This window comes from Myripristis murdjan, chromosome 23 (assembly GCF_902150065.1).
Source record: "Myripristis murdjan chromosome 23, fMyrMur1.1, whole genome shotgun sequence".
Taxonomy (NCBI): Eukaryota; Metazoa; Chordata; class Actinopteri; order Holocentriformes; family Holocentridae; genus Myripristis; species Myripristis murdjan.
This window is the reverse complement of record NC_044002.1, coordinates 10,066,070-10,089,296: the sequence shown is the minus strand read 5'-3', so window position 1 is coordinate 10,089,296 and position 23,227 is coordinate 10,066,070. Positions and strand designations below refer to the sequence as shown.

General features: G+C 41.9%; 1 protein-coding gene across 1 annotated transcript in view; it reads left to right on the top strand.

The window, feature by feature from the left end:
- The first annotated feature begins 2,290 nt into the window (after positions 1 to 2,290).
- The window catches only part of snd1 (staphylococcal nuclease and tudor domain containing 1), a 191,369-nt gene continuing 170,432 nt past the window's right edge, over positions 2,291 to 23,227 (top strand). Inside the window, exons 1-9 of the mRNA XM_030045402.1 lie at positions 2,291 to 2,566; positions 5,650 to 5,799; positions 6,201 to 6,321; positions 6,829 to 6,910; positions 12,774 to 12,934; positions 14,826 to 14,917; positions 15,813 to 15,971; positions 16,500 to 16,606; positions 17,368 to 17,458. Of these exons, the coding sequence (XP_029901262.1) occupies positions 2,492 to 2,566; positions 5,650 to 5,799; positions 6,201 to 6,321; positions 6,829 to 6,910; positions 12,774 to 12,934; positions 14,826 to 14,917; positions 15,813 to 15,971; positions 16,500 to 16,606; positions 17,368 to 17,458 (1,038 nt within the window). The 5' untranslated portion in view covers positions 2,291 to 2,491. The remainder of the gene's footprint in view (positions 2,567 to 5,649; positions 5,800 to 6,200; positions 6,322 to 6,828; positions 6,911 to 12,773; positions 12,935 to 14,825; positions 14,918 to 15,812; positions 15,972 to 16,499; positions 16,607 to 17,367; positions 17,459 to 23,227) is intronic.

Here is a 23,227-nt window from a genome sequence, read left to right as displayed (position 1 = left end):
GAGATAGCGTGTATTTGATATCTAATATATAAATTTGAGTTTAGATGAACAAATGCATAGATGCATATTTTGTCTTTTATTATTAACAGCCTTTTCTCAACCCTTCCATAAGTTGCCAAATCTGCCACTTTCGGCAGTACACTGAAAAATATCCATCTTAACATGTACTTTAATGTTTGTATCAAGTGATGAAATGTTTTATTGAAAAACGGATGATAAAAACTGCACGCGGGGAGGGATAATTTCACTTATATCCAATAAAAATAATTTGTTTGAAGAATTTCCTTGATATGAATCTTAGTGGAATCATGCGCCTCACAGGCCTGGCTTCAGACTTTTAGAAAATTCGCCCAAGAACTCAAGCAGCAAAATATACTGAAACTATAGTTGTGGATTTTTTGTCACTTGTTTCAATTTTGCAGTGTAGGTTATTAAGATTTTGCACCTTACCCACTATCTTGCACCATCTTCTTGACTCAAAAATTCCCTTTAACAAGTCATTTAGCCTTTAAACCATGTGAAAATTTCTGATCATGGGCTGAGATAATTCCACTTGTTTTCATCGCAAATCTTTTTATCTTTTGTGTGTGTGTGTGTGTGTGTGTGCGCGCGCGCGCGCGCGCGCTCTGCAGTGTAATAAACCTGAGAGAAATAACATTTACCACACGTTACGAGACCAAGGATGATATGGTATGGTATATTCAAAGACAGAATTCATCTTGTAAATGAAGACCACTTCATTCTCTTACTCAAACATTGCGCGACATAAGATATGGCAAAAGAGACAATATCAGCCCGAGTAAGAGATACCTAAGATAGGATATAGGAAAAGGAAAACGGAGTGTGTTCCTAATGATTACTTTAAGTTTTGATGGGACATCACTGAGCCTCTCCAAAACGTCAGCATGGTTGGCTTAAAGAAGGACGGTGATGCAGTTGTTCTGATTCTTCTCTATAAGACATGCTACGAGTGTCAGATTGTTATAAAATGAACAGATATTTCATTTGAGTTAATTACAGTTCATTTCAACACATACTGAGAAAACGTGAATAATGCAAGTGAGGTTTATGAAACGGTTTTCATTTGAAACTGTAAAAAAAACAAAAAAAAAACAAAAAAAAAAAAAAAAACAAAGACAATGAATTTCAAATTCTATCCAAAAGCGACAAAACATGCAGTTATGTTATACTTTTTCATAACTTATTTTGCTGAATTATAATTTACTATCTCGTTACGTCAGCATGCAACTATTCTATTCTATTCTATTCTATTCTAGGCCTGTTGCACTTTATTCTATCCACGAAAAATAATGACGCGAGGAAACTCTTCAAATACCTCATCAAAAATACACAGCAGCAACTCTAGAGGAGAGGCCAATACAGAAAACCGTATAGCATTAACAATACACCACAAAGAAGGTAAAGTTACTTATGATTCCTTAGCTCCTGAAAGAGTATTTAATACTGTAGCAGTTGGGTAGGTCTATTTTAACTAGGGTGTTTGTTCTGTTTTATTTGCATGGTGTTATGTTTTGATTATAAACCGGCATGTGCGCGCGTGTGTGAATGAGTGTGTATGTGCGAACGCCTTGCTGCACATCCACTGGTCTTATGAATGGTACTATGCTACCTTCATGGTCTCCTGTTAAGCTCGTATTTCCGTATGCTGTTGTGAAGATGACTTGTGCATTTAAGTCATTTTAGTCGCAGAAATGTTGGTTGTCTAACAATAAATCGAACTCTGCAACTATTATAACTTTTTTGGTTTATTTTTTTATATTATGGCACAGAGACATTGTTACTGCACATAGTTGCAGTAAGAAAATGAGCAAAGATACGAGTTTGGTGACATTGAAATTAATTTCTTAAAAACAAAACGTGCAACAATTAAAAGCTAAAGAACAATTAAAAATAAAAAAAATGCAACCAACTGATATTTTTGCTCAGCATAATAAATTGTAATATAACAAATAGATATTATTTAATTATTTTACTCACATAAAGTTTCATTTCATTTCGTTTCAAAGTTACATTTCCGAGAGATGGTTTTAACCCCTAAACCTCATGCAAATGTGATATCACAGAAAATGTCCACTTTGCTAGCCATACTGTAGTTGCCAATTTGCTGGACAGTTCACGTTAAGCTCAAGTCCTGAAAGCAATATTTCCGAACAACCCGTGAAGGCAGCGCCCGCTGGGTTATAACACTATGCTGACGTGTCGCACCTCTTGCACCGGAAGCCGTTAGTTCAATTTGTCGACGCGGTCGTGAAGCGGCTCCATTCACTCCCATTCATTCTGCTCCCTAGACCCGGAAAAGTAACGGTTTTGACGTGTGTGTGTGTGCATGGCACAGTGTGTTTCCGGTATAACGTGTGTGTTCATCGGTGCTCAGCCTTTTTCTCTTGGCTTTCAGTAGAAGAGTCACTTCAGAGTCCCGGCTCCCTTACCTGGTCACCCCCTAACGGCTTTATTTCTCCAACCGGTGGACATGGCATCAGTTTCGGCACAAGCTCAGGCAGCCCCCGCTCCGGCTGCTCCGCTGCAACGAGGAATTGTCAAGATGGTAGGAGCCCTAACACATGGATATATTAGCTCACTACGTGTGTCACAGAGAGGATATCTGCTAGCTTAGTGAGCCTAGAGCTGCTGAAGGCTGAACCAACTCTGGCAAACTGTCTTATGTCACACAACTTCAACTTAACTTAACTGACGGCATTTTTACAAGTGTCTGTTCAGTGCCAGTGCTGCTAGTGCGGTGTGTTAAACTGTCAGCAGCACTAGTCTCTCACAGCAGCTCACCTGGCTGCAGCAGCATGCCAGCTAACACTAGCTGCTTTGCTGCTAAGTTTGCTAGCTTGCTAATAAGATGAAGCCAATTAGCATACGCTGGCTAACTGGAACTAATTTAAACAAAGTCAGTTTAGTTAAAAAGGTTTTTTGTAAGTATGAAATTAACAAATTTCTACAGTAGAAAGCCAACCACACCACCTCTACCCGTGGACAAGTTGGCTACTGATAACTAGCTAGTTAGCTGTAGCAGATGTTTTGATTCCCAGCTAACTGTTGGAAACAGTTAGCTCATTAGCATGATCAAGAATCGTTAGGTTAGCTGGCCAACCTGAGAATGATTAAAGTTAGTGCTCTGCTGTGCTGGTGGGGGGAAATTCACACCAATCACCTTAAGTTAATCCATTCCTTTGAGTGACAACATGTGTTAGTTGGATGGTAGTTGACAACAGAAGCTAGCTAACGTTACTTTTTTCAGTGTTTTTGACTCGTTGTTCAACATGTCCAAAAAATGCCATTTCGGCATATTGAGCGGGGGATATTTCACCGGCTGAAGGACATCTGCCTTGGATGACAGTGCCAGTAAAAGCTGTAGCCATGCTGCTTAGTGTACGAAGCCTCAAGTAGCAGAATATTTGCCAAGTCTGCTGGTGAGACGAGACCACGGGAAACTGACACGTAGAGCTTTCTTCCCCCTGTAATCTCGCATTCATAGCAGGGCTCGGTGCCTCATGCTGCCCCATACGATTGTGCACAGTTAAGTTTGGACATATATTTTGTACCAAGTTCTTTTTTGCGTTTTGTTTATCCACAAAGGGTAAAATGAACATGTATGCTCTTTAGCGTCAGCACCACCATAGCCACTATGCCGCTCCACTGGAGAGTAAGGAGGGTGAAGTGCCTTCCCCAAGGGCATCCTGGCAGTCAGCTACTTGTTGAGGGAGGAAGGTTTACTCAGTCACTTAACCATTCTTTCCCAGTATGCTCTGGGGTTTGAATTGCCTGCTTTCTACTCACAAGACTCTCCCAAACTCTTGGTTGCCTTTTTAGATTGTGAAAATCCTGGTACTTGACTAAATAGTGAAGTGTGGCTCCGGGGATGTGTGTGCAGTTTTTTCCCAGAGCACAGCAAACATATGCTTTACATATGCATACCCAAAGTTGTGGAGATTGAGCGAGAATCAGAGTCACTAGAGCTACATTTTGAAATGTTTTACATGCTGGAATTAATTGCGTTCAGAACATCATAGGAAACATAATATTTTACAAAGTGCATATGTATCCATATCCTCCACATCAGCTTCATGTGCTTCTTTACATGTTATACACCTGTCTCTAGCCATTTGAGGAAAGACTGTTTTTAGAACTGGAATAGCTGCCGTAAACAGGTAGCCTAGTATTGCCTATCCTGTCCCGAAGGGCTGAATGTGCTATTAGGCTTGACTCTTGGGGTTCAGGACCATGGGATTAGAGGTGTGTTTTTGTGAAAGCACTACTATAGGAACACCTCTTTCTGTGCACCTGATCACTCGGAATAATGAGATTTTTAGTAAGAAAATACTTCTATTAAAGCCCACTTTATCTTGGCCTGGACTGCCATCACACTCTGTTCATCAGTAAAACATTTTAGGTGACTTGAGTGCCCCTTATCACATTTGTGCCTTGAGGAAGGTGTTGAGGGAGGCAAGCAAAGCTATACACAGTCCAAGTGGAACTTGGCCCTTCTGTAAACAGAGAGAGAGGGAGGGGAGAGCAGTGACTTCTTTCTTTCCATGGCTGGTCAGTAAAATTACAGCACCCCCTTCCGCCTGGCTGGTACTTGGATGGAGTGAGTCAGTTACTCTTGAGTAGGAAACACTGCTGATTTGATGAAAGACTGGGTTTATCTAGGCCACATCGTAGATCAACAGCACACAGTGATGCTCTCTGCAGACACTCAGGAGAGCCTGCAGATAAAAGGTGTTTGCTCAGATTCGTGTAAATGCCTCGGTTGTCAAACCAAAGAGGAGGTTATCTTTTTTTCTGTTTAGCTACGTTATCATACTGTGTGATCTCACCTTGTGTTTTGAATGCTGACTTTGACAGACTTTCACCATAACAACTTTCAGTGTCACTTTCAGTTTAGGAGGCTCCAATGACATAGCAGAAAACATACTCGGATAATTAATAGCTAATGTGCTTTCATGCAATGGCAGTTGTTTAGCATTAGCACAGTCCCTTTATACATGAGCCTGGAATGAATAACCACTTTGTAAATTGAGGATTAGCTTTGTTTGCCCAGCTACCCTTTTATTATTCTTATTTCAAATGAAGCCTGCTCAAATTGTCCTGAATTTTAATAATGATAATTTTTGCTTATGTTGTCTGAGAGGAGGAAGAAGTGGAGAGTTCCCCTTCAGCCTCTATTTCTGTGTACCACAAAAGTCATTATGAGGGACTGCGGTCCTCAATCTGATTTATGTTTTTTTTTTTATTTATTTATTTTTTTTAAATTTTTTTATTGGGAGAAAAAAAGGCAGGATATGGTATATTGTTGGCAGTATTGTTTAAAACATCCAGCGATATTTTGGACTAAATAATGCACAAACCATGTTAAAAGTAGTTTGATATGATGATAATGTTATATGTGCAGTAGAAAAACAGGCAAATAGTTGTTTTGTCTATATTGCTATCTTAATTAAATTATCATTACTTCACTTCAATAACATATCTAGCTCTTCTTATCCCATCTCTGCGAGAGGCAAAATTGTGTAGTAAATGGCTTTGGGTTCATAGCCACTTTTGAAGGATGATATCCTGCTCTTTCACTGTTGACTTTATCCTCTACAAAATAAACAGTCGTGGCTCTTCTCCCACCAGGTTTTGTCAGGCTGTGCCATCATTGTTCGGGGCCAGCCTCGAGGCGGCCCGCCCCCAGAGCGTCAAATCAACCTCAGTAACATCCGGGCGGGGGCCATGGCCCGCCGAGCTGCCCAGAGCCAGCCCGACACCAAGGACACCCCTGATGAGGTGAGTGTCTCTGTGTGTTTGTTTGTGTGTATTTGGTAAAGGCACAGTAAGGTGCTGTTAAGTAGTCACCCAGCCAAGAGTGTTATTATTTGGAGCTTATCTTGTTGACGTATGTGTCTGTTTGTATTGAGGGTAGAGAACTTTGGGTTTTCTATCGCAGTGCTTTACTATCTATTACTTCTTGAGCAATTGTAACATAATTGATATTAGAATAAATATTAGGACTATGCCTGTTTGTATAAATGATGATATGGACTACAGATAAATGTGTAAAGAGACTTGCAGCATCTGTGATCCTATGCCTCCTCCCCAAATCCCTAAGTGGTAGACAGAAAACACAAATGACAGGTCAGTATTAGATAAGATATAAGAATAGATTAATATTCCTATGTGTTTTGCAGCCATGGGCCTTCCAAGCCAGAGAGTTCCTGCGGAAGAAACTAATCGGTAAAGAGGTGTGCTTCAACGTTGAAATCAAGACTGCTTTGGGCAGAGAGTATGGCATGGTCTACCTAGGGAAAGGTGAGTGGGCCACCTCCTATTGATCCACAAATTTGCCTGACTAGGGATGGATGTTTTTTGAGTCTGACACCTTCTCACCCATAACTGTAGATGATTGCTTTTATAAACATAAGACTGTTAGTTTTTCTCAGTTAATAATTTTACAGTTGTATTAATTTACACACACACACACACACACACACACACAAGTGCCAATTTCACAACTAGTGCAGTAACGACAGTAAAAAATAATATAATGCTGAAGGTGCATTTTAAAGTGGATATCATCCAGTGCTGATAACAGTCCATCTAGGCTTGGCACAACATTCACATACATTATTGGTTAGGGAAAATACTATCCCATAATAGTTTTTGTGTAATCAGTTTGTTTTTCTTGGAATTGTAGCACTATTGGACTGGATAAAATATGCCTCTTTTGAATTCATGGTCTCATTTCTCTGATTAAAACTTGTTCTGCGTTGCTTGAGTGTTTGCTGATTTCTGTGCTTATGTCCCTTCCATTGGTAGACACAACAGGCGAGAACATTGCCGAGTCTCTGGTGAATGAGGGCCTCGCCACTGTCCGCAGGGAAGGAATCAGAGGGAACAAGTAAGATTCTTGCTACCACCTTAACTGTACTGTAACTGCGGGAAGCTGTTTGTTATTACCGCCACTAAAGAAATATCAACAGGAAAGCCATGACTTGAAATGCAATGTAAAGCGGATTCATGGTCTTGAAACATCTTCCACAACAGTCAAGGTTTAGTTAAAACTTGGCTAGAACTGTGATCATGACACCAACTCGTCATTTGTGTGGGCTACTTGCACTTATGATATAAATGTATGACGTTTTGTTGTATTTGTCTGTTCTGTTACTGTGTGTTGTCATGGATGGTTGTCATTCATGTTTTGTTATTATGTGCACTGATTTTAAAAGGTAATTTTAATGATTGCTTGGGCTATCAATGCCAATCAAGAGACTGGTGTTGGAAATTAGCTTTGGCTATACACACACAAGCACAGCACATCAGACACCGCTTTTGCAAAGGGCTTGCAATAACGGCTGCAGCTTTTCGGGGAGGTGCACTGTTGATCTGAACGCCCCTTACTTCTGCATCACATGGTGTTGCTGTGACACAAAAGACGTGTTGACAGTAACAGTAACAATATTTTTTCCAGTTTTTTAATGATATTTTTTGCTGTACTTCAATATTAACTTCCCTACCTGGTATTGAAGTTTCTGTTATAGGTTTCTCTTTTGGGTTATTAAATTCCATGCCAACAGTGGCACCAGATACTGTGAAATGTGCTAACTATATTTCAGTTGTGTTGTTATGATTATCCACAGTGACAGAAAATCAAGAGTTTGTGTTTGGTCAGTGGAATGATACTGTAGATGATTTCCCTTCAAAGCTGCTCATGTACTCGACATGGTTGAAGTCATTGTTTACTCCTCAGTGCTATGTCTAAATTCACTGTTTACCCTTCTGTTTAGTTTGCAGTAAAATGCTTTGTTTCACTGAGTTGATAGGAGATCACTGATGACATAATGATGTAATGATATGCTTGCTTTAGCTTACAGCAGTACTACACTGGAAAATCTGAGAGGGGATATAAGTCAATTGGTCGACTGTAGAGAATTGAGATGCGGCCATGGTGTCCCAGATGGTGGCAGTATTACCCTGCTACAGCAGTGACGTCCCTCTGAAACCCTTTCCTGCCACATTACCTTTATGCAGTAATCACCCTTAAACACACTCGCACATCTAGCTCTGGTATATGATTGACTATATGCATATATCCCCCCAGTGGCAGTTTTGTGCATTACACACATTATAGGCAATTTGACTCATGCTGTTAGATTTGTATCTTCCAACATTAACAGAGATGATGTGAATATTTTGCCACTAATGACCCATTTCAAGCATTCTGTTCAATGGCCCAGAACAGGCACTAATGTAAATGATGCTTTAAGTATATGCGGGCATCATTTGGCCAGAGGGGAGGGCCATTACTCAGTGAGGTTATCAGGCTTTAGTTTTTACCTCTGAGCATTGGCCAATATTCCAATATTCACTGGAGGCCAACTCCTGCAACTGGATACATTGATCACACTAAACGTACTGTGATGATGATGATAATTATGGGGGCGATGATAATGATGATGGCCTCGGATGGTGCATTTGAACACATGTTCAGTGGCCGGCTGTGGCTTGGGAAAACGGCCAGCCATTTCACAAGTCCTTGGCTGGGCCCAGTGCCCGTTCTCAGTGGTGCACTAGAGCAGGCTGGGGCACACTTGTTTTGGGCCTGTTTTCAGTAGTAGGGGCATACACATAGACATGGACAAGGCAGAACAACGCACACATTTATTTATCTGTCAGTTTATCAATTGAATGTTCACTTCTGTTGATAAGTACATCCAACTTGTTAAACTAGATCTTATTCTAAGAAATGTTTTATTATTGTCAGTGCAGTTTTACAGCACAAAGGCACTATATGCATATCTGTTATAGTCTTAGTCAAGGTTGGATCCATGGCTGCATACCAAGCACCTGGAATACTATTTTTGGCGGTCCACTGCCCACCTGTATTGGTCTTGTCTAGACATTCTTGACAAAAGATCACTAGATGTTGAAATGTTGATGCTGCAACTAAACACCAAAGAAACATTCTTTTATTGTGTAATTTTTTTTTAATGAGCTTAGTTGTTTTCCAATTTTTCAAAGAAGAGAATCTGAGTTTTCTGATGCTGCTAAATTTCTAATTATATTCCCTGTTTTGTACAAATTAGTTCTCCTAGAAGTGGGATGTTTAGAATGCCGATTGCAAATTAAGTTGCACTACAGAGACGGCAGTCCTTGCAGCATTCCTGCTCACATGCCCTATTCTGGCATCTCAGATCAACATGGCATTACCGTCTGAGCTCTGCTCTGTCCCTAGTTTAGTTAGTTTAGTTTGCTCATAGGCAAACAGTGCACGCAAGTTAGCAGTTAGTTGGCTGGAGGAATGCATGCAGGTTGCTTTCATCTGTAAGCAGAAGTGTTAACGCCTGTGGTACCACATGGTTTTCTGCCACTAATTAGGCACCCTGTTTGGGGCAGCCTGCCTTGTGTGTTGGCACTTTCTTAAATAATTTCTCATTTAAGTTCAGGTGAAATTGAACAATATGTATTTCATTGCCCCATACAACGGTAATCCTGACTATTTTGCCGATGTTGAGATCAGTTATTACTTGTGATCATTAATCTCTGTTGCTGAATTTTTTGATTTGAAATGAAAGTACACTTCTTGGTACATATTACAGCCCTATATAGCCACTCTCTTGGAACTGGACAGATGATTGTATGAATGATATATACATTTTTTTTCCAATTGGAGAATCTCTCCGACTCAGTCGCTCCCTGTTGCTCTTGATATCATACAAGTTTTTCTCTATAATGCTGCATCCAAAATGATCCGCCGGACCCTGAGAATTACTGAAATTACTTTGCATTATGCTTTCTTTTGATACATTTAAATCACAAGCAGGGAGTTTGGGTGGTTGGTTTATACAACACCCACCCACCGGAGCGAAAGAGAGCCACATTAACATGACCACCAACTGTGCTTTATCACCCCCCGCTGCTCTTTTTAAACTCCTTCCCCAGTGGAGTGCTGGTGTAGGTGTGTGTGTGTATCTATGCGTGTCTGGAGGGTGAACGGTGCCAGTACAGGTCTCTCTGCACACTAGGAAGGGAACCCTTCCAGTCAAGTACACCAGGGAGCATAACACCCTCCTCAAACTGCAGGGAACTTGTAAATGCCTAAGATTCAGCATTTTCTATCTTTTTAATTTTTTTTTTGTTTCCACAAGGGAGATGTATGCAGATAAAAGATGTAGCCTACAGCATGTTCAAATAGAAGGGAATTGGCAAGTTTTTTTTCCTCCTTTATTCCCCCAGTAGTCTGTTCCACTGTTTTTGTTTTTTCCCTCAACAATAATATCTGTTTTTGATTTGAAGCAGAGTTCACTGTGTTAGCTGGAAGGAATTGTTGACCTAAAAAAGAAACCAACCTGGAGATATGGAGAGCATCATTATCCTCCAGTATCAATAGACTGTATAGATGTTAACTGGTCACTACTTGCTGATTAGTCTCAGTATCATTCTGTGACCTTTTAGCATCTGCTTTCCTTGTTTGCAATGTCACTGTTTTCTCCTGCTCACATTGCAGCTTCCTACAGTTACTGTTTAGTGCTTAAGTTCTAAGTAGCTTAAACACAATTGACTTCTTACAGCTCTACATTTTCTGCCAGAAAGTTTCTCTGTTCTTGCTAAGTAAGCAAGACACAGCTTCTATTTACTTTGGCGTTTGTAGCTAGATCTGTATGAAGAGGAAAAGAGAAGTTGATGGGCTTTTGGACACAAGTCCAAAAGCCCAATTAAAAACACACAGTTGGAGAACTTGGTCTGTGCATGTGTATAAATGTGGCATTTCAGTTGAGGCCTACTTTGTTGCCTCTCTAAACTTAGTCCCTTTTCAGGCAGTAAGATGTAAAAAGCTTGATTTGTACACTGTTCATTTCCACAAAGCCACAGCCACACCATCGCCACTCCCCTATCAATCGGCAAGCCTTTGCTTCTTGGCAAAACAAAAGCCTGTTTGAACTAAGTTGGCCATTTGAATTTCTGAATAATTAAAATTGTACTAGGACCCTCAAAAAGAATTAGCCTGTACTTTCTAGAGGAGCCAGCGTGGAATTAATTGTGGCGTTTGTAGCCAGCTGCGTGGTTGTTTTGAAGGAGCTGTCAAATACTGTTATTGTCTCTTCAAAAACTCTGTAACAATCTGGTTATCAGCTGGGCCCCAGCCACTACAGCAATGAAGTGACAATGTAAGAAACATCACTTTATACAGGACTCATTTAAACAAGGCTGAAGCCATTCTACTATAAGCCATACCAAAATGTTGGCAGTGTAGCATTTCTAACAATGGAAAAAAGTTTTAATGAGCACATATGCATGGTATCAAAAACCAATGACAGTTTTACTAAAAGGTCTGGCTATTAAAGTGAAGTTGTTCTGTGCTCCCCAACAAATAATAGCTAATTAGCAGCAACTACATGATACTGAGACCAATTCTAACTGCAAAAACTTACTTCGGTATAACTAACATCATCTGTTCTGACAAAAGTGTTGGTAGTGAAGAACGGGGTAGTGTATGTTGCTTTGTAGTGCCCAAAACTTGCCCTCATATAATATATTGGCTATAGACCCTGAGCAGCCTGTGTTTCAGTACTGGCTGGATCAGTGCAATTAAAGCTTGGAAAGACGGGCCATGTGAAAACTAACAAGGGGTAGTACTCTAAAATGAAAACCATTTTGCAAGACTTGTTAGATACAATGTTTATTCCCTTCAGACTGGCGTGAAATTAATTGAGACTTGTTGTCAGGCTGTGCTAGCTGCCTGTCCTTTTTAAAGGGGGTTGTCGTAAGATTTCTGGAGCTCAAAAGCCCTGTGATCTTCATAGTGGCTGTTAACAATTTTGTTATCAGCAACATTTTCACTTAAGCTATCACAGCAGTGGTTCAGCAACATTCTTACAACAGTGGTTAATCACTACTTTCCCCAAGGCTGGCCTTGAAAGTTACCATAACAACTTAACTCAATAAGAAATGAACAGGATTTTAGTATTAGTCCATATTTCATGCTGTGTCATGGTGTTTTGTTTTAGTTAACACATTGGTGCTGTGGTGATATTATGTTCATTTCCCCTCTTTTTTCTTAAAGCAGCTAGAATTTCTCTTGAAAAGTGCCAATCTGTCGGTCACCAAAATGAAATAAATGATTTCAGCTGCAGGCTTGCAATGTTAGAGGTGTTCATGCTACAGGTCTTAACGGGTCCAAACATTCATTAACTAGTTAACATTAATTTATAAGTTGTCAAAACAAAATATGTCTTACCTGATGTTATGTTAGTAGCCTTCTCCCCGGTGCCTGGCCTTGATACATATAGTCCATCCTCCTTTCTAAGAAAGTTGGTGTGGTTGGTTTGCCCTTTTGAACTACAATAACATCCTTGTTTTAATTTGTTTTTTTCACCTCATTTCCCAGCCTGCACTGTCTCCAGAGACAGTTCAGAAAGCGTCATATTGGAGCATCTATGCTTTCTCAATCTAATGTTAAGTTCATATCTTGAGTTGTACAGTTTGCAGGTCTTTGGGGGTGGACCCCCCTAGTTCATGCCTCATGGTGGTGCTGTGTGCAAAGAGGATTATGACAAATGGTGTAGATCTGTAAAACATTTAGGCTGTATACTGCCTTGTCTTTGCTTTATTGGATGCACAGCAATAAATTGATTTTTATCACATCTAGGCTATTTATCTTGGCCTAACCTCACACTTCTTTTTTTGTTTCTGTGTGTGTGTGTGTGTGTGTGTGTGTGTGTGTGTGTGTGTGTGTGTGTGTGTGTGTGCGCATGGGTGACCAGTCCAGAGCAGGCCAGACTCTGTGAATTGGAGGACCAGGCCAAGGCTTCCAAGAAGGGCATGTGGAGTGAGGGTGGCGGAACACACACCATCCGTGACATCAAGTACACCATGGAGAATCCCCGCAACTTCGTTGACTCCATGCACCAGAAACCTGTCAACGGTAACGGGGTTTAGGAGTAGCACACAAGCGGATACATAGATGCACTCTCACGCTTTGATTCCACTAGGTGCAACTCTGTGATGTTGCATCTGCAGCATGTGTTTTTTCAGTTCTCCACAGGGCTTGATAGCCCACCGAGAGCAGGTCAGAAACTTGTTTTACCGGCTTGATTTTGCTGACTTACGCAGATTTTCCTCTGATGGTTGACCTCTGGCCGAGTGCTAGTGTTCCAATAGTACTGTTATGATGTAATGAACACAGGATGTTTTATTTTGAAAACTGACTGAATGCTCTATGCTGTTCCTGTGTCTGATGTCCCGTCTGGCTTGATCTATACTGTGCAGCTCGATGCTGCTTCCATCAAAAACAGGCTAGGCATGTATTTTAAGCAGAGCGGAGAGCTGCTTTTGAAATGCGCTGTGGTGTGTCTTGCCGAATCACAAACATGGTTTAAAGTGGATGCGATCGGCTCTGGTTGCTGGGTCGCAGCTGGAACGCGACACAGCCATGCCTGGTGGAATCAAGGGGTCACACTCAGGCAGAGCAAACTTCAGCAGGGAAATAAACATATGGGGATATAAAAATGCATAAGGCTGCTTAAGCCTCCGCTTTCACACAGAAACCCAATTTGCAGGCTGTGACAGAAATCCACCATTTTGGCTTGAGATGTTTTGCTCTCAATATCCACTTCACGGCATGTAATGGCACCCGGAATCACCCTTCACCAGCTCATTTCAACCTCTCATCTGTCCTACCCAAGGTGTAATGTGCCACTCCATTCATTCCGGACGACTGGCGTCAACAGAGGCTCAGCTCATTTCACTACTCTTTAATTGAATGGGAAAATGAACAGGGGATGGCTTTTTTCATTCTTTAACTTCTTGTTCTTGCCATTCTGGGGAGACAGTCAGGCTTGTTTGAAAATTGGAGGCAGCAATCCAGCCGAAGCACTTTAAATGTGCCCTGCATTGAGTTGCTGTGGTCTAGAACTGGAATACCAATTTCCCTCTCTCTTTGGCTTCTGCTTCTGCGCATTCCCCTAAACAGATACACACACACGGCTGATATACTCAGGAAACACTATTTACGTCTGAAATGTGATTCACATAGCTGGCTCACTCTAAGTCCTATTCTTAAAGGTATTTTAGAGGTCAAGGGCAGCAATTGAAAGGGATGTGATTTTGGAAGAGAAAAATACTTTGTATTACTGCAAAAGGTTTCCAAATAAATGAATGTAGCCTCAAGGCCTGTGTTATGTTTCATGCACTATTGTTGAAACATTAAGTGGTGATGCACATTCTGGCAATGAGACCATGACTTTCCCCTTCCTCAACAACTGTCAGGGAGGGCCCCCCTAGTACTTCAATCCCACCGTTCAGTATGATGTGCTTAGTGGCTGACAGGTGTTATTGTTTACAACTATGTAGTGTGAAGTGGGGCATTGCTCAAAATGTAATGCCCAGTCAATCATCCCAGCATAAATAACGTTTAAAATAAATAATTGAAAAGAATTTAGAGATTCCCTGCTCTGACCTAGCTTGCTTTGTGGCTAGATTTTCCTAAGCTAACTACTGTAGAATTTACTCACATGGGTAAATGTAAGTTCATTGTGTCCAACCCATGAATTGGTGAGGGGATGATACCTGTCCACTCATGCTGCCTCTGTGAGAGGAAACCTTTGAATGAAGTAATTCATTTCTGTTGCACAGTGAAACTGAAACTGGGATGGCATCTAGACAAAAATGGAACTCAAGTGGCTCTAAGCAGAAGCGAGTAGTATTGAAGGGGAGGCAGCTCGCCAAGGGTGTTCTAGGATTTAAGTGGTTAGTAATTCCATGCACACGTTTCACTTTGACACTCCTCTACTTTGTCTTTTCATTCCCTCCCCCAGCCATTATTGAGCATGTGCGTGACGGCAGTGTTGTTCGTGCCCTGCTCCTCCCAGACTACTACCTGGTCACCGTCATGCTGTCTGGAATCAAGGTAATCACCACTCACTGCATTTACAGATGTTTCAGTGTTAATGTGTTGGGCTGATTTTCAAAAGTTTCCAGACTGCAGAAAACAAATGGCAAGTAGGACTAACCTTAATGGGTCAAGATTAGAACAAAAATAAAAAGGCAAAAAAAATAGATGGGTAGATAAGGATGTGTTCATGAATAACTGAACAATCAGTTGGTTGCTATTCTGTAGACAGTGTTTACAAGTTTGACACGCTTTTACCCCTCTGAACCTCAGTGTCATAATACTAATAAAGTACTTGGTTGTAGACTGTCTGCTCTACTTATAAAAATAATGAAAAAGTTGATATTTAAACAGTAACAGCTCTTTTTCCATTCCTTTAAGTCTGTTTGTTCTAGCAGTTTTATATCCTCTCTGCTAAATTTCTCCATCCATCTTTTTCACTGAGCCCAGCTTTGCCAATGGACCACTCAAGATAACAAATCTTTTTTAATCTCCCATTTGAAGATATTATGTCCATTTGAAGGTGTTTCTTTGTCTCGCTGTTAAAACGCTTATCTGCCGGTCGTCCCTCTGTTGTTTAGATCTGTCTGTGTTTTCTTGCACTAGTTTGCAAGGAAATATGTACAGGAGGATGACATTGGTTTATGAAGGATCAAAGAAACGCAGGGAGAAAACAGATTATATCAAACGTCTGTACAAGATATACAAATAATGCCTTTCTTAGCTATTGTTATTGTCCGTCCACTACATCCAGCAGTAACCTGTTTCAGCTATTTCAGTTGTGGCAGTGTAATTTGACAATTAGGCCACAGGGTAACTTCCAATAATCCAATTTAATATTGTTGTAAGTATTACTGATTTTATGTATTAAAGTGCATTTTCCTTCATGCACATTTCCTCCTTTCCTCCCCAGTGCCCGACATTCAAGCGGGAGGCGGATGGTACAGAAACTCCAGAGCCATTTGCAGCAGAGGCCAAGTTCTTCACAGAGTCACGTCTACTGCAGAGAGATGTGCAGATCATCCTGGAGAGCTGCCCTAACCAGGTCATACTGGGCACCATCCTGCACCCGGTAAGAGACAAGAATCCGTGCTCAGACATGTTGGGGTGGTTAAGACCTTGGCCTCTGAAATCACACTTGTGTCCTTACTTGCTTAGGATGTAATTATGGCAGAGCTATTACTCACCTTCATCTCATCTACTCTCTCGCTGGCTTCTCTGCTTTGATATGAGTAAAGGAATAAAATGCTAAAATAAGTGCACTGCTTATTTTCTTTTTATCAGTGGAAAAAACATCAACACATAGGACTCAGACTTGGTTATATGTACAAACAGAAAAGGACATACAGGCTGTAGTATTAAGCATCTGTGCTCTCTCCAGATTCTGATTCTTTGTTAAACACACAGCCAGGCTGGTTGAAATTGGTACAGTGTCTCACACCCAACTTGTGATTTACAGGTGTACATATAGTCCAAGGCGTAACCATTGTGCCCATAGTATTACACTGTAGAAATTGACAGAATATCTCAAACCTTCTTTCCCATTGCTTCAGATTTTAACTGGAGTGTAACCAGTCCCTGTTGTTTTTGTTTGTTTCAGAATGGTAACATCACAGAGCTGCTGTTGAAGGAAGGCTTTGCCCGCTGTGTAGACTGGTCCATGGCTGTCTATACCCAGGGAGCTGAGAAACTTCGAGCTGCTGAACGGTATGCATCTATAGACACCTGGAGTACTTTGCAACAGTGTGAATCATTTTTTATCAACTTTAGATTTATTACAATATTTTGTGTAAAGAGTACGTTTTCAAGCAGTCCAGCTGAATGTGACACCTCCCATCCACCACAACATATATTATACTGAACACTGACCAGCTCTTCAAATCCAATCACAAACTTAAGATCGATGTGTGAGATGGGAGAGGTGTAAGAACCCAGTGGATAGATTTCATTCTGTCCTGATGATTTGGTATAATATGTAGTGACTACATAGAGTACAAGCAGACTCATGAGTTTTATTTGTTTGTTTTTCTTAAAGATTACATTTTGGACAGTTTTTGGCAGTTTAGAGAGACAGGAAACACAGGGCAGAGAGATGGAATGACATGGTACATGCTTTACATGGCAAGCCACCTGGGTGCACCTGGACTCATGAGTTTTTGATACAGGAAATGACTGCGAATCAATAGCACACTTACAAATGTATGCTGACTTTAGTCTAGCAGAACAATTTCATGCTATTTTCCTATTTATTTGCATAAATTTTTTTATCTGTGCTCTCCTCAAGGCAAATGAGGAGGTTGCCGTAATCTGTGAATTACGCATTTTTTTTATATTGCTGGTTTCAGTTTGCATTTGCAACTTTCTTTTCAACTGAATGTATCATTTTTCATTACCTGATTTAATTTATAATTATATCATATCTGACTGAGGACAATCTGTGATGATGATATGATTTTGTCTTTGGCCAGATCTGCTAAAGAGCGCAAGGTCCGCATCTGGAAAGACTATGTGGCGCCCACAGCCAACTTGGACCAGAAGGACAGACAGTTTGTGGCTAAGGTAAGGTTGTTTTATACACTGAGGCCCATTGCCGAAACGGTGCAGCCTCTCTGCTTAGTCCATGCTTACTGCCTATTTTTTTTGCCACTGACATAAACTAACTACTGACTGACATCTTTAAAGTTGGATTATCTTGGTGCACTTAAAAAGTCTTCAGTAAACTTGCAGAAGCACAGAGAAAAAGTAGGAGTAAGGTATAAAACTTTCAGCATGACATGCAGACATTACGCATCACAAAGAAGACTTGGCTTTAGTGCTAAGGAGAGGCCGTCTCCCACTTGCTACCACCACTTGATGTCTGCTGTGGCACTTCTAATTTTCTCTCAGTACTGCAGAAAAAGCAGAATCACTTTAAGGCTTCTAACGAAATGTGTCATCCTCACACCTCACATTTTCACATTTCTGCCTCACCCTTCACCCCACTGAAAAAGTGCCCTTCTTTCACTAAAGGTACAAGGAGGAATGCTTAACTGCAACCTTGAAGCACTCCCCAGTCAAATTAGGGCCAAATCGCTGGCGTATGCTCTGGCTGCAGCACAGAATGACCCCCAAAAGCCAAGAACTAGCGATATTAGCTTTGGATGTTATTGGCTAGGGCCCGCGGGACAAATTAGGGTCCTTAATATCAAGAGCAAGGGAATTTGCCCCTCCCTAAACCTCACCCCGTTCCCCAGTCCCTGTCAGTACCCATTACTTCAAATGAAGTGAGATTGACTCCTCGATCCGTTTCAGTGATTCAGTCTAACCTCGTTGTCTCTATAAGACACCACATTATAGTTTCCAAGTCATGGCTTTAACGTAGTAAAGCAACTTCAGTCTAAAAAGTTTAGCTTTAAATCTGGATTCCTTTGTGTGCATTTTGAAATTGAGTTCCCTGCTCGCTTCCCCTCAGCTGATATATTTTTCTTTAGGAATAAAAAAAAAAGTCTAATACCCCTAAAGTTTGTCTTTTATCTGCCCTCCGCTCCCTCCAGACCCTGAACTTTTAAGACCCTGAAAAATTCATGGCTAGCCTGCGGGTTACATAAAAGGTGTTGCTTTGGCAATCTGCTTACAGAATGAGTTTGAGAAGCTGCACACACATAAAGGAGAGGAGAAAAAAAGAAACTATGTGTATGTATATTTTTCCCTGAGTCAGAGGGAAGAGGCTAGAGAAAGGATAAAACATTTATATTATCAGTATGTGCCGCTCTCAGATCTCCCTGAACCCCCTCAAAATGAAAATGGAAAAAGAGGGTGAGCAAAGTAGGGGGGTTGGAAGTGGGCTGTGGGGTTGTGAGCGAAGGCTTAGTTTTGAGCTCAGGAAGGTGAAGGAAGAAGTGGAAAGATGGCAAATGAGAAAGAGGGAGAAGAATGTTGTTGAAATTGGAGGTGTGTGTTTGGAAGGAGCTATAGAGGAAGTTGGAGGAAGCAGGATGAAAAGATTCAAACTTTGAAAGTCAAAAAAACCACATCACCAAGATCCATGGGGCTGTGCTCTGTCCTCTCCTCTGCCATTTTTCTAGCACTGTTTTCCAGCAGTACGATGTAGCACTGCCGATGCCTCCAGTCGAACCTTGATGCACTTTTGATCTCAGCGGGACTCCTCTCTTTGTCCTCCACTTCCTCTCTCCATTCAAACGGTTCTCCCCAAAGAGCCACAGAAGAGGATTGCGGCTGCCAGATGCCGGTGTGTTAGTCAGTTTGTTTAGGGATTAGCAGGCTATCGGCAACCCCTGAGACACTGTGCCTTGGGCATCAAACCCTTCTCCATTATGTTACCTTGCCTGCTTTTTCTGCAGTAAAATTGGATCACCTCCTAGGTGAAAGAAGTGCTTGATTTGGGATATGCTGAATCAGATATTGTCTAGGGAAGTTTTTCACGAGTTGAAAGGCCACTCAAGCAGCAGCGGTAAGGCACTCAAACTCTCCTTTAAAATGAACAAATGGCAAGCTTACAGTTCTACTTCAGTGTTAGGGGAAACTGTATGTTGGCTTGTCCAGGCTGTGTGAGTGAGAGATCCACTGTTTTTGGACAGTCTCTGGTCACCTTGGCCTGTCATTGGCTCACATGTCACCCTGTGACATTGCTCATCAGCTGACACTGCAGTGCACTGACTCCCTTAGTGACATATCTATCCATCTACCCCATCATCATACACTCCTCCCTTCTTCTCATCCACTCCTCTTTTCACTTTTTATTATCTGAGTGATGGATAGACTGGAGAGGTAGAGCAGCCCGAATCCCCACGAGTCAGTCCTGCTGACTCATCTTCCTTTTTGTCTTGCTTGTCTCTCTCTTCTCATCCCTACTGGGACCAGAGAGGCGGATGTAGGCCACATCCCAACAGTCTTTCTCTCCTTTCCTATCCCCTTCCCTCCTCTCCCCTGGGTGACCATTGACCTGCTGAGGTGATGGATAAAAGGTGACGTGGTGTAAACCCCTTTGCCAGCCTCGCGTCATTACCTTGTCATCTCCTGAGAAGGACACGCTGTGTGGTGTGCTTGCATTCGCTGTAGAAGTTACACTGAAGCGCTGGAGTGCATGGGTTCTGCAATTTATTTGACTTTGTATAAGGATTATACTGCGACATTAAAGTGCAGTGAAATACGCATAATTGTATATATGTGCTGCAATGCTTCCTTTGGATTAAGTGTGCAAGATGTCACATGTAGGTCTTGGTTTATACAGTTGTCCTTCTCTGAAGGCCAAAATACATCTGCGCTGAATGATGTGCATCAAAACAGCTGCCCCAATTATTTTGTATATACAACCCCTCCCTGGTGGTGGCTAGGCGTATGCTAGTGCTGATCGATGTGCCACCTTGTGACACTTCCCGCCACTGTCTTATTTCTAGCTTCACTACCCCCGAATGCTGATGCATTTTTTTTTCTTTGTGTGCACTGTGTGTGGTCTTCACAGGCTGCAGTGTGATACTTCCTATTGGTGCTAGGGGTGGCTTGTGCGCCATATGATGTGCTGTGGCCCTGCATGTATTTTCAGATTTCTAATGCCAGCTTGTAGTGTAGTATTTATAATAATGTGAATATTGCTGACCTATGTAGAATGTCTATGTACTTTCAGGTTATGAGTTGGGAGTGAAATAAGCAAGAAGAGCAGTCATCTTAAGCAGTAGTGGCAGTTAAAGTCAGATGAGAAGGCATCTTTAGCTTATTGGCGCACATTAACATTTGGTTAAGAGGGAAATGGATAAGATGAGAAACTCTTTGTAGGCTATTGGCACATGTTCCACTTAAAATCAGTCAAACAGAATGAAGATAAGGTCAGAAGGCCTCTTTACACTATTTAAAGTCTCTTAAGGCAAAATATGAGGAGAGAAAGCATCTTGAGACTGTTGGTTCATGTCCCAGTTAAAATCAGTCAAATTGAATGGAGATGAGGTGTGAAGACCTTTAGACTGTTGGTAACTGTCCCAGGATAGTGTCCTCCACAAAGCTTTTTATACACATTCACATTAGGGCGAGTGGGCTACAAGCCAGCTCAAGGTGTTTATCACAGCATCAAAAACACCATTAGTTTATGTGAAACCATATAGCTTGGGTGACAAATCTTTTCAGCTGGCAGCAAGATATTAAAGAGTGTCATAAATGTTGCTTTTGGGGGAAGATGCTTTGACATGAGTAATGAGCGAGGCCTGGCTATGCTTGTGTTTGGCCCTGTAGTTGAAGCCAAGCTAATGAGTTCGATTGACAACCACCATATTCCCTGACTCTAGCCAAGATGCCTCTTGGTGCTTTGATTGATCCTAACCACTGCAGATGTCATACCAGTGACAGCCAGAAGGTGGCAGTAGATCCCCACCACCTAAACCCAATCTCAGATTAGACCAATGAGTCATGCTGCCCGCCTGCTTGTCTTTCTGCCTGCTTGCTCGTCCCTCATGGCAGCTACTTTGCAAAGACTTCTCTGCTCTGTCTCTGCTCTATTTTCTATCCCTTCTCCATCTTTCACTGTCTTTCTTTGTTCTTCTGATATTCCCTGTGACAGCTTTCCTCTACTCTTCTTTTCCCTGTCTTCCTCACTCATCCTCTCTTTCCCCTCATCACTGCTCATTCCCTCCCTTCTGCCTCTGTCCTTCCTTCTGTTCGCTGTATTGGTGTGCGTTGATCTGTCCTCCTTTGCCTCCCTCATTCTTGCCTCCCCCAGCTGATAATTAGCCAGTAAACGCTCAGCCATTTTCTTCTGCTCCTGCCACATTCTCTCTCTTTCGCTCTTTATTTATTTGGGCAGGCCACAAAATGACCTTGTTACAGTGTGAATTTGTGTAGGCTGGTGTGTGTGCCTGCGCATGTGTGCATGTTTTGTGTGTGTTTGTGTGCACGCTCCCCTCTCGCACTTACTCATTCCATCTCTCCCTCCTCTCTGTCTCTCTCCCTCCCTCTCCCCATGTCTCTCTATCCATCTCTCCCACTCAGCTCAGTGATTAGTGTATGATGTATTTTGGCTGCTGTTGTGCGCAGCCTATTTAGCATGTGGGCTGGTCTAATTTCTGCTCTCTGGTGGCAAATGCAATGGCGGTCTGATTTGTTTTCATGGAATAAATGAATGTTCCGATGAGGCTAACACACCTAGATGTGTGTCCGCTATACGCTATCTTGCGCAGGCCCTAGCTTTGTTTTAGTGACACATGCGCCTGTGTTGGTGTTTAGTTTTTTCCACTATGCAGTCAGGCACACACAAACACCCACTCACCCTGAATTGAGCTTGATGCGTGGCCCAGACTTGTGCATCGCTCACTTTTGGTCTTCAGTTCAAGCACAGCCTACACACTAGCTAGTGTTGTGAGCGATGATGAGGGCATTTAATGTGAGTGTGGGTGTCTACATGTGTGGGCCGATTGATTTCTCAGTGTCTTCCAGGCGGCCTACTTAAAGGCTCTGGGTTAGGATGACTCCTCCATCTCCGTCACATTATACCCCCAATCTGTCTCCATACTTGGAGGGCACACATGGATAGACAAGGCCATATATAGACTGTTGGGGCAGTCACAGACAATAATTCCATGCTTCAATAATATGGAAGCTGACCATGACTTTTACCAGTTACTATGAATTCCACAGAGATTTAGGTAAAATGCGAGGACTTGAACCTATTACACATTTCACTGCTCTGCCAATACTGAATTGAAGCTGAATGATTGATTAAAGCCAGTAAAGAACTGCTGTTCTTTTGTCAGTAGTATTCTTCATTGACAGCCAACACTTAAGACTTAGCATAGATTATCACTCTCTTGAGAATTCTCCATTGGGGCTCTGGTTTGGTGACAGCTAAAGCTTAAAAGGTCCATACACCAGCTTCTGAACTGAACGTGCTCTAAAACTGAGACTTGAAATAGTATTTAGTAACTAATACTCAGCATAGTCTAGCCCATGTCTTGAGTCACACTTGTAAAGGTCTTCCAAGCACAATACTGCCAGCCAGTTTTTGGGCAGAGGGCCATGTGATACTGTACCACTCTGTCTGTAACAGGATGTTTTTGGCGGCTGGTGTTTAGAAGCACTGTGACTCTCTGTCTCTGTCTCGCTCTCTCTCCTCCCCTCCCTCCTACTGCCAATCCCCCAGATAGCAAACTGTCCTCTCTCTGTCCTCCAAACCTCACAGGCCTGCTGGGACTTTGCTTGCTCGCTCAGTCACTCAAGGCTCACTCTTTCTTAACTTGCTCTCAATGCCTTCCGCTTCTGACGGCACGCGGTCTTCACTGTCACTCTCCTCCTGTCTTTGAATAGATCTCTTCCTCTCCGTTTGTTCTTTACCTGCACCTTCACTCC